General features: G+C 41.2%; 2 protein-coding genes across 2 annotated transcripts in view; one reads left to right on the forward strand and one right to left on the reverse strand.

The window, feature by feature from the left end:
- Window positions 1-10,881, forward strand: part of LOC311063805 (uncharacterized protein) — a 196,618-nt gene extending 185,737 nt beyond the window's left edge. Inside the window, exons 19-25 of the mRNA XM_084083411.1 lie at window positions 1-150; window positions 6,074-6,136; window positions 6,443-6,657; window positions 7,557-7,843; window positions 8,120-8,230; window positions 9,378-9,522; window positions 10,298-10,881. The exon at window positions 1-150 is cut by the window's left edge and continues 385 nt beyond it. Coding sequence (XP_083939537.1) covers window positions 1-150; window positions 6,074-6,136; window positions 6,443-6,657; window positions 7,557-7,843; window positions 8,120-8,230; window positions 9,378-9,522; window positions 10,298-10,653 — 1,327 coding nt within the window. The 3' untranslated portion in view covers window positions 10,654-10,881. The remainder of the gene's footprint in view (window positions 151-6,073; window positions 6,137-6,442; window positions 6,658-7,556; window positions 7,844-8,119; window positions 8,231-9,377; window positions 9,523-10,297) is intronic.
- Window positions 1-15,134, reverse strand: part of LOC311063420 (gap junction alpha-1 protein-like) — a 604,483-nt gene that overhangs the window by 256,684 nt on the left and 332,665 nt on the right. The window lies entirely within an intron of this gene.

The raw sequence follows: 15,134 nt of genomic DNA on the forward strand, positions 1-15,134 counted from the left end.
TGTAGATTGTCCTGCTGGCGTCCTGTCTTTCTACAGAGTGTCCTCTGACTCACACACACACCTGCACAGCTTCCAGACCACTTTCACTGATCCTCTCTGTGCTGGATTCAGGGTGTACAACGACTCCTCAGTGTCTTTGTGTCAGATAGAGTAAGTTACACACACACACACACACACACACACACACACACACACACACACACACACACACACACACACACACACACACACACACACACACACACACACACACACACACACACACACACACACACAGACATACGTGAGCACACACACACACACACACACACACACACACACACACACACACACACACACACACACACACACACACACACACACACACACACGTGAGCACACACCCAGACATACGTGAACACACACACACACACACACACACACACACACACACACACACACACACACACACACACACACACACACACACACACACACACACACACACACGTGAGCACACACCCAGACATACCTGAACACACACACACACACACACACACACACACACACACACACACACACACACACACACACACACACACACACACACACACACACACACTGACTCTTCCTCAGACACACACGCACGCACGCACGCACGCACGCACGCACGCACGCACGCACGCACGCACGCACGCACACACACAGTTTGGTTTATAGCGTAATCTTTACGTTGTTGCAGATGCATTATAGATCTATTACTTTTTAATGTTCAATAATGTTGTAGATCTGTTATTTTATGTGTTTCTAACATGATCTGTAACATGTAGATGTTTTATAGATCTGGTATTTTATGTGTTAATAACATGATCTGTAACATGTAGATGTTTTATAGATCTGGTATTTTATGTGTTAATAACATGATCTGTAACATGTAGATGTTTTATAGATCTGGTATTTTATGTGTTTATAACATGATCTGTAACATGTAGATGTTTTATAGATCTGGTATTTTATGTGTTTATAACATGATCTGTAACATGTAGATGTTTTATAGATCTGGTATTTTATGTGTTTAAAACATGATCTGTAACATGTAGATGTTTTATAGATCTAGTATTTTATGTGTTTATAACATAATGTGTTGTACATACATTATAGATCTGATATTACTCAACAATTATTATAGGTCAGTGTTTCTCAACCTGTAGGTCGGGGCCCACTAGTGGGCCATGAGGATATTACAAGTGGGCCCAAAATAATTGACAAAGCACAAATATTTTAATAATATCATATATAACATGAATGGTTCTCAACCTTTTTACACCAAGTACCACCATTATGACTGAGTCTACTCCTACGTCCCATCCTATTCAGCTCAGTTCATACAGGAGGAAAATTCATTCATAATAATATAATAACATATAAAACAGTTATGATGCTGTACAACATGGTAACAATAACACTGTCACTTTAAAGTTGTCACACGACAGGCAGAGAGACAGACAGACAGACAGACAGACAGACAGACAGACAGACAGGCAGAGACCACAGCGAGACAGGCAGAGACACAGAGAGACAGACAGAGACACAGAGAGACAGGCAGAGGCACAGAGAGACAGGCAGAGGCACAGAGAGACAGGCAGAGACACAGAGAGACAGGCAGAGGCACAGAGAGACAGACAGAGACACAGAGAGACAGACAGAGACACAGAGAGACAAGCAGAGACACAGAGAGACAGACAGAGACACAGAGAGACAGGCAGAGACACAGAGACACAGAGACACAGAGAGACAGATAGAGACACAGAGAGACAGACAGAGACACAGAGAGACAGACAGAGGCACAGAGAGACAGGCAGAGGCACAGAGAGACAGGCAGAGACACAGAGAGACAGGCAGAGACACAGAGAGACAGGCAGAGGCACAGAGAGACAGACAGAGACACAGAGAGATAGGCAGAGACACAGAGAGACAGGCAGAGACACAGAGAGACAGGCAGAGACACAGAGAGACAGGCAGAGAGACAGGCAGAGACACAGAGAGACAGACAGAGACACAGAGAGACAGGCAGAGACACAGAGAGACAGACAGAGACACAGAGAGACAGGCAGAGACACAGAGAGACAGGCAGAGACACAGAGAGACAGGCAGAGAGACAGGCAGAGACACAGAGAGACAGGCAGAGACACAGAGAGACAGGCAGAGACACAGAGAGACAGGCAGAGAGACAGGCAGAGACACAGAGAGACAGACAGAGAGACAGGCAGAGACACAGAGAGACAGACAGAGACACAGAGAGAGACAGACAGAGACACAGAGAGACAGACAGAGACACAGAGAGACAGGCAGAGACACAGAGAGACAGGCAGAGACACAGAGAGACAGACAGAGACACAGAGAGACAGGCAGAGACACAGAGAGACAGACAGAGACACAGAGAGACAGGCAGAGACACAGAGAGACAGACAGAGACACAGAGAGAGACACAGACAGAGACACAGAGAGACAGGCAGAGACACAGAGAGAGACAGACAGAGACACAGAGAGACAGACAGAGACACAGAGAGACAGACAGAGACACAGAGAGAAAGACAGAGACACAGAGAGACAGGCAGAGACACAGAGAGACAGACAGAGAGACAGGCAGAGACACAGAGAGACAGACAGAGACACAGAGAGACAGACAGAGACACAGAGAGACAGACAGAGACACAGAGAGACAGACAGAGATACAGAGAGACAGGCAGAGACACAGAGAGACAGACAGAGACACAGAGAGACAGACAGAGACACAGAGAGACAGGCAGAGACACAGAGAGACAGACAGAGACACAGAGAGACAGACAGAGACACAGAGAGACAGGCAGAGACACAGAGAGACAGACAGAGACACAGAGAGACAGGCAGAGACACAGAGAGACAGGCAGAGACACAGAGAGACAGACAGAGACACAGAGAGACAGACAGAGACACAGAGAGACAGACAGAGACACAGAGAGACAGGCAGAGACACAGAGAGACAGGCAGAGACACAGAGAGACAGACAGAGACACAGAGAGACAGGCAGAGACACAGAGAGACAGGCAGAGACACAGAGAGACAGGCAGAGACACAGAGAGAGACAGGCAGAGACACAGAGAGACAGGCAGAGAGACAGGCAGAGACACAGAGAGACAGACAGAGACACAGAGAGACAGGCAGAGACACAGAGAGACAGACAGAGACCACAGCGAGACAGGCAGAGACACAGAGAGACAGGCAGAGACACAGAGAGACAGACAGAGACACAGAGAGACAGAGAGACAAGCAGAGACACAGAGAGACAGACAGAGACACAGAGACACAGAGAGACAAGCAGAGACACAGAGAGACAGACAGAGACAGAGACACAGAGAGACAGATAGAGACACAGAGAGACAGGCAGAGACAGAGACACAGAGAGACAGATAGAGACACAGAGAGACAGACAGAGACACAGAGAGACAGAGAGACAGACAGAGACACAGGGAGACAGACAGAGACACAGAGAGACAGACAGAGACACAGAGAGACAGACAGAGACACAGAGAGACAGGCAGAGACACAGAGAGACAGACAGAGACACAGAGAGACAGACAGAGACACAGAGAGACAGGCAGAGACACAGGGAGACAGACAGAGACACAGAGAGACAGACAGAGACACAGAGAGACAGACAGAGACACAGAGAGACAGGCAGAGACACAGAGAGACAGACAGAGGCACAGAGAGACAGACAGAGACACAGAGAGACAGGCAGAGACACAGAGAGACAGACAGAGACACAGAGAGACAGGCAGAGGCACAGAGAGACAGGCAGAGACACAGAGAGACAGGCAGAGGCACAGAGAGACAGGCAGAGGCACAGAGAGACAGGCAGAGACACAGAGAGACAGGCAGAGGCACAGAGAGACAGAAAGACAGACAGAGAGACAGGCAGAGGCACAGAGAGACAGAAAGACAGACAGAGAGACAGAAAGACAGGCAGAGAGACAGAAAGACAGACAGAGAGACAGGCAGAGGCACAGAGAGACAGGCAGAGACACAGAGAGACAGTTAGAGACACAGAGAGACAGGCAGAGATACAGAGAGACAGACAGAGGCACAGAGAGACAGACAGAGACAGACAGAGACACAGAGAGACAGACAGAGACACAGAGAGACAGGCAGAGACACAAAGAGACAAGCAGAGACACAGAGAGACAGGCAGAGACACAGAGAGACAGGCAGAGGCACAGAGAGACAGGCATAGACACAGAGAGACAGACAGAGGCACAGAGAGACAGGCAGAGACACAGAGACAGACAGAGACACAGAGAGACAGATAGAGACACAGAGAGACAGGCAGAGACACAGAGAGACAGGCAGAGACACAGAGAGACAGGCAGAGGCACAGAGAGACAGGCATAGACACAGAGAGACAGACAGAGGCACAGAGAGACAGGCAGAGACACAGAGAGACAGACAGAGACACAGAGAGACAGACAGAGACACAGAGAGACAGGCAGAGGCACAGAGAGACAGGCAGAGAGACAGGCAGAGACACAGAGAGACAGAAAGAGAGACAGAAAGACAGGCAGAGAGACAGAAAGACAGACAGAGAGACAGAAAGACAGGCAGAGAGACAGAAAGACAGACAGAGAGACAGAAAGACAGAGAGACAGACAGAAAGACAGACAGACAGACAGACAGACAGACAGACAGACAGACAGACAGACAGACAGAGAGACAGAGAGACAGGCAGAGGCACAGAGAGACAAAAAGAAAGACAGAGAGACAGAAAGACAGGCAGAGAGACAGAAAGACAGACAGTGAGACAGAAAGACAGACAGTGAGACAGAAAGACAGACAGAGAGACAGAAAGACAGGCAGAGGCACAGAGAGACAGGCAGAGGCACAGAGAGACAGGCAGAGGCACAGAGAGACAGGCAGAGGCACAGAGAGACAGAAAGACAGACAGAGAGACAGGCAGAGGCACAGAGAGACAGAAAGACAGACATAGAGACAGGCAGAGACACAGAGAGACAGACAGAGAGACAAGCAGAGACACTGAGACACAGAGAGACAGACAGAGACACAGAGAGACAGACAGAGAGACAAGCAGAGACACAGAGAGACAGACAGAGAGACAGGCAGAGAGACAGACAGAGACACAGAGAGACAGACAGACACAGAGACTTGTTCCCACGAAGCCGAGGAAGAAATGCCACTTGAATTTTTATAAATCAGCCTGATGGTGGCGCTATAACAGGCCGATTTGTGTTTTTACCTATAACTGCACCAATCAGTGTAAAACTTTGTATGCACACTCCCTAGAGAGCAAGGAAAAACCTTTGCCCTGCATTTTTCACATCTGCCTTTTATAGCGCCACCAGGAGGCCGATTTTTGCAACACTTTTCTTTTTTATGTTACTCCTACAAATGTTGTCCAAACATCATGCAAATCAGTACACATTATCTCTGTAGTCAAGAGACCAAGATGCTTCCGTCAGATTTTTCATATTCCATCCTGATTGGTGAATTCTGAACATTGCTGGCCCACAATAACCTACCTGACCTGGTGGAGACCTGTGCTCCGAGGAGCACTTTTTCTAGTTATATATCTCAGTCCCCACTTTTTTCTTTTTTGGGGAAGGTGCTCTGTGAACCACCAGAGGGCCTCACGTTCCACAGGTTGAGAACCACTGATATATAACATTAATATTTAAAAAAGAAAGGTCAAGAGATTTTATCTTTTATCTTTAAAAAATCGTTTCATTAAACTACAACTAGTTTAGTTAAATGAAATACAATTAAAAACAAGACTTTAGGAAAAAAATGTAATGTTTACAAAACTAACTAAAACATATATTATAATATTAATTTTAAGAAAAATAGCAGATCTACAAGCTCACAGTGCATCGCGATGTAACAATTTGTGAATGTTTCTATATACATATCTTTATATTTAGTATATCTAAGTAAAAGTATAACATATTTAGTGATTACAACAAGGTAAAGACAACACTTATGCCACATCATGATATTGTATTTTCCCAAATCCCTGATTTATTTTTTTGTTCCCGTCTTTCAGAGAAGTCCTTCCATCCAGTGTTTCTCCCATCGTGCTCACAGACCACACAACCAATGAATACAGGTATGTAAGTCTCACAGACCACACAACCAATGAATACAGGTATGTAAGTCTCACAGAACAACCAATGAATACAGGTATGTAAGTCTCACAGAACAACCAATGAATACAGGTATGTAAGTCTCACAGAACAACTAATGAATACAGGTATGTAAGTCCTCCTAAACAGATGTAGAACCATCAGCTGACATGTTGTTTCTATTCAACCAATCACAGGCTTTGTAAATGAACTGGATGCAACATGTGTCAACATGACACCTCATGAAGTCAACAGAAGAGATCAATAACAATGTTTGTTTTGTGTCACAGGTTCAAGTTCCCCGAGGCGGGGCTGTTCCAGTGCAGTGAGACAGGGTTGGTGTTTGGAACGACGGGGGAAGGAGAAGTCCTCCTAAGGACTGTTCGGTGGGATAAAAGATGTCTCCAGACAACAAGAAGGACTCCTGCAGGTCCTCTGTTTGACATCCAGTGTCCTCAGGAGTCTGTCCGCCAGCTACACCTGCCACACTGTGACGCCACACCTGGTGAGTTAGCTGAACCTGCCTCGGGTTGTAGAACTATGTTAATCTCTCAAGAACAGATTCCGACCTGCGGTGGAATCTGTCGGAGCGGTTCGTCCTAACCAGTGCGCATTGGCTACAAGTGGGCGTGCCTTCAGATCAGGAAGTGGGCCGCGCTTTACCCAATCAAATGTAGTGGGCGGGATTCACGTGTCCATCCACCATGATCCACCCTCCCCCCCTCGAAACTAGCCGAAACTAATTTAACAATAGCGTCCTCGGAGCGGACAAAACCACGGAAAGATATTCACATTTTAAATTACTCTTTCATCATAGAAACAAGTGGGCTTATAACCAAAACCATCCATGTTCTCTGGGAGAAGTGGTGTTAGTGTTCCGTGTAGAAATATTGTTAGTGGGAATGAAAACATGGTCGCACCAACCGGAAGTGATGCGCTATAGGCAGACATGAAACCGGTGTTTCCCTGCGCTCTAGTCTAACATTATACTCCTGCCAGACTCCACAGAATATCAGAAAAGCAGAGGTCGCTGTTTTTCATTTTCTGTGGGGTCTGGCTACGCGAGACTAGAACTATGTAGATGTAGAGAGTCATAATACACCGATAATATAAAACTATGTAGATGTAGAGAGTCATAACACACAGATAATATAAAACTATGTAGATGTAGAGAGTCATAATACAGATAATATAAAACTATGTAGATGTAGAGAGTCATAACACAGATAATGTAAAACTATGTAGATGTAGAGAGTCATAACACACAGATCATGTAAAACTCTGTAGGCGAGCGCTCGGCACACAGAACACATGGAAGTGTTTTGTCTGCTTTTCACATCCTCCTCCCAATAGAATGATAGGATTGACGTAAAATGTCTGTAAAATGTGCAAAACCTTTCACAGGTGATGACCTTTGTGTGGTCAACATCACGGACGAGGGGATACACCTCTTACAACCTCTGAAAGTGACCCAGACTCACGTGGTTGTAAATGTGACCCACCTGTCTCTCTATGGGCTGACGTGGATCCTCAACTTCTTACCTAAACTGAACCGTAACCCTGACGCTGAACCTGAACCTGAACCTGAACCCAAATCAACCGTTGGCCAAGTTCTGCTGTTCCTTCGACCGCCAAGACAGAGACTTGAGATGGATGTGTTCCTGCTGCCGTGCAATGTGCCTCCCCAAGAGGTAATCCCTTAAGTAGCTATAGCATCCCTTAAAGTTTGATTATCTTCATACGTTTTGTATCTCAACGTAACATGGATTGTGATTTAGAAGAGATAACCAGATGCTAGTCTGTAGGTGTGGGCACGTTGACAGACAATATCAGGCCAGAGTTCATAAGTCAAGTACTAAAGAGACACTAAAATAGACTGTTCATCCACAGTGACAAAACAATGGTCTGCAGTTAGTCTAAAGCAGACACTATTATGGAACCATGTGGTAAAGTGTGTGTCATTGTAGGTGAAAGTACAACATCAAGAGAAGGAACAGATCGACACCCCGCCTACAAGTCGGCTCACAGCAGACAAATACTACAGTCTGCACTGTCCTCCACATAAAGTACAACCAAAGGTATCACACACTGCCCTTATGTTGGTCTAGTCTAGTCCTATGGTCTAGTCCTATAGTCTAGTCCTATGATATAGTCCTATAGTCTAGTCCTATAGTCTAGTCCTACAGTCTAGTCCTATGATATAGTCCTATGGTCTAGTCCTATGATATAGTCCTATGGTCTAGTCCTATGGTCTAGTCCTATGATATAGTCCTATAGTCTAGTCCTATGGTCTAGTCCTATGGTCTAGTCCTATGGTCTAGTCCTATGGTCTAGTCCTCATTCACTGCATGTGATGCTAATAGCTTCATTCACTGCATGTGATGCTAATAGCTTCATTCACTGCATGTGATGCTAATAGCTTCATTCACTGCATGTGATGCTAATAGCTTCATTCACTGCATGTGATGCTAATAGCTTCATTCACTGCATGTGATGCTAATAGCTTCATTCACTGCATATGATGCTAATAGCTTCATTCACTGCATATGATGCTAATAGCTTGTTTCTGTAAATAGAGTCTGATTCATCATTCTGTTTTAGTCAGTGAATGTTGACGGATGTCCATCCGCTCTCTGTCATGTCTGCTTGGAGGCAGACTTACTTAAGTTACATAGGACCAAAGCTTGTGTAATATGTCATTAGAATGTCTTATTCTTCATGCAAAATCAATTACAATAGTACCAAACCTCAAATAAAATATGTATGCTCCCAACATGTCAACACTTATAAACAATGAAAAACATGTCAACACTTATAAACAATGAAAAACATGTCAAACAACATATTGCTTGTTGTATGAATATTATAGACATGATGCAATTACAACCGATTTTCATTTAGAGCTGAATTATTAGATCCCTCGGTGTGTTTTCCGTTTCTGTAATTCTGGCCACAGTTTTAACTATTGGGCTTTCATGACTCAATGTCAGGCTATTAATGTATAACATTGACCACATAACCATCTGATGAGGATACAGTATGGATGAAATCTAGCTGTGTGTCCATCACTATATTTACTATTCCCATGGAGGACAGTGGAGGATTCGTTCAAAGGACAGAATCCCCTCAATAAAGCTCTGATAAAACAATAGGGGATATGTTTGGTTTTACATCATCTCCTACAGTAATCCAGTGCAATAGTAATCCATGTATGTGTGTCTTCAGACTGGGCTTTATCATCTGGAGTTTGACAAGAATTACCAGCCAACGTTTGAGGTGTTCATGGATGTGAAGACAGAATACGTCTCACTGGAGGTACGAGGACCTGAGGATGAGCTGGTGTGGGAGCGACAAGAGCTGAGTGTTAAAGGTACAGTTACTAGTGTTAAAGGTACAGTTACTAGTGTTAAAGGTACAGTTACTAGTGTTAAAGGTACACTTACTAGTGTTAAAGGACTTACTAGTGTTAAAGGTACACTTACTAGTGTTAAAGGTACAGTTACTAGTGTTAAAGGTACACTTACTAGTGTTAAAGGTACACTTACTAGTGTTAAAGGTACAGTTACTAGTGTTAAAGGTACAGTTACTAGTGTTAAGGTACACTTACTAGTGTTAAAGGTACAGTTACTAGTGTTAAAGGTACAGTTACTAGTGTTAAGGTACACTTACTAGTGTAAAAGGTACAGTAGTGTTAAAGGTACACTTACTAGAGTTAAAGGTACAGTTACTAGTGTTAAAGGTACAGTTACTAGTGTTAAGGTACACTTACTAGTGTTAAAGGTACAGTTACTAGTGTTAAAGGTACACTTACTAGTATTAAATAACAGTTACAAGTGATTTTCCATATTTAATCCTGATTGGCTAACATTGGCTCCCAAAGTTTGCAGCAGGAACCAGCAGCAGCAAATAACGCAGCATGATAACTAATGGAAACGTCACCTTTTAAATGGATGGCTGTATAAGTGAATTATGTATTCATTACGAACTGCTTTGGGTCATATCTAGCAGGTGGCCATACCGTTACATTTCACAGTCTAATGGACAGATTGTCAGGAGTCTGTCTGTCTGTCTGTCTGTCTGTCTGTCTGTCTGTCTGCCAGTTTAATAAATTGTAATTGACAACAAGACATGATTTTTCCCTCCAGGTCATTTAAGCTCCGCGTCCATTCAGCCAAACGTGTCCACAGTCATGGTGACATCACAGGAGGAAGTGATGACATCACAGCAGGAAGCGGAGACGTTGGGGTCTGTGCGGAAAGAGTTTATCAAACGAGTGTCTGAGCCGGTGATCGAAGGTCTGCTGGACACACTGTTTGATGAGGATGTTCTGAACGATGGGGAGATGGAGTCCATCACAGCAGTTACATGCAGAAAAGATAAAGCACGGCAACTAATGGACATGGTGAGAAAGAAAGGGAACGAAGCATCTCTGAAGATGATCACTGCTCTTCATGAAGAGGATCCCACCCTTCACCATGAACTGGGTTTGGACAAACCTTGATTTGATGGATAGAATAGACTAGTCTCCACTCCACTTAGAATAGAAGTTTTTTGGTCAGTGTATATTTGCACATACCAGACGGATCTGACAGCAAAACCATTCGGTTGTGATTGGATTTCGCATCCCCCTAAGTTGTGGGGCACCAATCAGGGCCCAGTATGCAATTGTTTTCTTTGAATCAGCCCTTGTAAATGCAGGTTCCAAACAGAGACTCCAGACTAATATCTACTCAGTGATATCCACTAGTCAAAGCCAATCAGGGAACTGTACACAAAGCGGTGTGTAGTCAAAGCGCATCATCAAGTCACAAAGTAGCAGCAGGTTCTGGAACAGTTTTAATCTGTGTGTCTGTCAGACTGAATGAGGCATCAGGCCTGAGCCTTGTTCAGCAGCCTGATGACAGGCCGTACTGTCAGGCTGGTCTCTGACCTTTGCTCTTCCTTAAACACAGCTGTGGATTACACCAGGACAAATGACTCCATAAGTATATCATGCACTGTATACATTATAGTATATCATATATTATATATTATACATTATAGTATATCATATATTATATATTATAGTATAGTATATCATGCACAGTATATATTATAGTATATCATATATTATATATTATATTATATATTATATATTATACATTATAGTATATCATATATTATATATTATATATTATACATTATAGTATATCATATATTATATATTATATTATACATTATAGTATATCATATATTATATATTATAGTATATATTATAGTATAGTATATCATGCACAGTATATATTATAGTATATCATATATTATATATTATATTATATATTATATATTATACATTATAGTATATCATATATTATATCATATATTATATATTATATTATACATTATAGTATATCATATAGTATATATTATATTATATATTATATTATACATTATAGTATATCATATATTATATATTATACATTATAGTATATCATATATTATATATTATAGTATATATTATATTATACATTATAGTATATCATATATTATATATTATAGTATATATTATATTATACATTATAGTATATCATATATTATATATTATACATTATAGTATATCATATAGTATATATTATAGTATATATTATAGTATATATTATAGTATAGTATATCATGCACAGTATACATTATAGTATATCATATATTATATATTATAGTATATCATATATTATATATTATAGTATATCATATATTATATATTATACATTATAGTATATCATATATTATATATTATAGTATATATTATAGTATAGTATATCATGCACAGTATACATTATAGTATATCATATAGTATATCATATATTATATATTATATTATACATTATAGTATATCATATATTATATATTATATTATACATTATAGTATATCATATATTATATATTATATTATACATTATAGTATATCATATATTATATATTATAGTATATATTATAGTATAGTATATCATGCACAGTATACATGCTGCTACGCTCACGCACCTTTTTCATATCTTATCTCAGGTACCAGTGTAAATATGTAGATAACTTGTTTGTTTTTTTGTTCTCTTGTTTGATCTCCCTTCCCACTTGCCCCCCCCTCTTCTTCCTCCCCTCTTCTTCCTCCCCTCTTCTTCCTCCCCTCTTCTTCCTCCCCCTCTTCTTTATGTAAATAACGTTACGATGGGAACGATGTACGTAAACAAATTTCACCCACTTTTTACTTTGTAAACGTGTGATGTGACAATAAACCTGATTCTGATTCCACACGCTTGATACTAAACCTTTTAGCCATGTTATCATCATTTAAGCTCATTTAATGCAGATTTTGAAGTATCACAACGAAAAAACATCACATGGATGCACCTGGGACGTATCATCAGTGTTGTAGCCTGGGGTCATCGGATGTTTCGGGTCTCGCAACAACATACACCCTCGCCCAGGTGACCCAGCCAGGGTTGATCCAATCTGGGAACCCATCGCCAAATAAAAAAGGAAAAACAGCGCCCTTTGCTGTTTTTTACTATTTCACTTGCTCTGAGGAGCAAAATGGAGCACCCGTGCGCAAGGAAACCAGGGTTTTGGTCTGCCTTCAGCGTTTCACTTCCGGTGGTGCGACTATGTTTTCATTCCCACTAACAATATTTCTACACGGAACACTAACACCACTTCTCTCAGAGAACATGGTTCGTTTTGGTTATAAGCCCACTTGTTTCTATGATGAAAGAACAAGTTAAAATGTACTGAATATCTTTCCGTGGTTTTGTCTGCTCCGAGGACGCTATTGTTAAATGAGTTTCGGTTTGTTTCTAGTGGGGATGGATCGGCAGACACGTAAATCCCACCTACTACATTTGATTGGGTAAAGCGCGGCCTGCTTCCTGATCTGAAGGCACGCCCACTTGTAGGCCAGTGCGTACGCGATATGACGAACCCCCCCGACAGATTCAAGCGGGGAGCAGAATCTGTTCTTGAGATATTAGGGTTGATCAAGCCCCGGGCTCCTCCTTCGTCTCACCAGGTCCAGGACCTGAGCGTTGCACCAGACTCCCCCCGATCCAAACATTTCATTCTGGTGTGATGGTGTCTTGGCCCGTGGTGGTACTGCAGGCTCCCTTTGCGGCTTATCAGAATAGGAAATGCAACACAACTTGTGAAATGGAGAGGGCTCAATTAAAAAAAAAAAAAAAAAAAAAAATCTTGTTACAAATATCTTGTTTATCTTGTGTTTATCTTGTTTACTGTAAGTAACTCTGGATTAAGATCTGGATTAAGAGCTTCTGATAAACGCCTAAATTGTAAATAGGAAATAGTAAGTATAAGTAAGTATAAATAAGTGAATAATAAGTAGAATAATAGTAGAATAAGCTGAAGTGGTTAATGTAAATGTTTTGTATTAATAATATAAATCTACAAAGTAACTAGTAACTAAAATGTTCAAATAATTGTAGTGGAGTAAAAAAGTACAATGTTTGCCTCTTGAGGTGTAGTGGAGTAGAAGTAAAAGTATTGAGAAATTGTAAATACTCCAGTAAAAATACCTCAAGAAAAAGTGGCTTTATTTGCAGGTGAGGAAACTCAAGTTGTAAAGCATCTTGCTGCCCTCTGCTGGCTGTTTGTTTGAACTGCAGTGTCCTGGTTAGTGTTACTTTTGACAGTTTATTCAGTTTATTCAGTTTATTCAGTTTATTCAGTTTATTCAATCGACTTTAGTTTCAGTCTTTTGAATTACATTATAGTTTTATCATACAGTACCTGAAATGTTTGAGTTGTTGTCTAGTTTTAAGACTAGACTTTACTAAATATGATATTTTAGTCACTAAAATGTATTTTGGCCGTGATGGCATCGTAACGCCTGATTTGTACTTGGATGCAAGCTGTAAAATAGCAGATCTACAAGCTCACAATGCATCGTGCACAATCAAACAATGTGTGATATTATGTCTTAATTAATTTTCCTGGACCGAGTATTTTATAAAGGTCTCAGTCGTTCATAAATAGTGATTATTTATATTATTTATAAGCTGGTCCAATCAGCTGGCTAGAATTGCAGGAGAGAAAATGACGTTGGCGACCTTTCCTTAAATTTAGCAGTGGTGTAAAGTAACTAAGTACATTTACTCAAGTAGCCTACTGTACAATTTTGAGTTACTTTTTACTTTACTGGAGTATTTCTAATGTTCAGTACTTTTACTTCTACTCCACTACATCTCAGAGGCAAATATTCTTTTACTTACTTAGTTACTTTACACCATTGTTAATTATAATAATCATTATGTTCATATTTTATTCTAACTCGTAGAGACTAGTGAGAATAAACTAATGTATTTGCATTATGTGGGGAACAAAAACAATGTGACACCAACCTGAACCAACCACCGGAACCAGTTGTTGTTGTTTTTTGCCTTTTTTCTAAACCCGGTCACACGGCTCTGTTTAGAACGAACACCAGCCCTGAAACATGGAGCAACTTGTTCCTGGTTTTGTTACTTTTTCCATTTACAACCCGTATATCTACATAAACGGTCAAATATCAAATATAAAGTTCTGACCCAACGGTCATGGACGTTACAAGTTAAAACGCTTACGTCGAAGTACCCGTATTTTTAGTGTTGTTCAATTAAAAGCATGTTAATCCAATCGGCGGCCATTTTCTCAGAGTTACAATGTATTAGAGTGCAATACAGCTCTTAACCGATAGGATCGCTTTATTGAAAGCAGATGGAGAACGTCCTAAGAAAATGGCCACCGATTGTATTAAAATGCTTTTTATTGAAAAATACAGTAGATTCAAGTACTGAAACTCAGGCGTTTTAACTTGTTACATCCATGACCATGAGGTCAGTACTTTATATTGTAAATATGAATGTTTATATAGATATAAGGGTTGTAAATGTAAAAAGTAACAAAACCAGGAACAAGTTCCTCCATGACGCTTGTGACAGACGAGCCTCATGTGAACCGACT

Source organism: Gymnoscopelus microlampas (genome assembly GCF_963454915.1).
Source record: "Gymnoscopelus microlampas genome assembly, chromosome: 16".
Classification (NCBI taxonomy): Eukaryota; Metazoa; Chordata; class Actinopteri; order Myctophiformes; family Myctophidae; genus Gymnoscopelus; species Gymnoscopelus microlampas.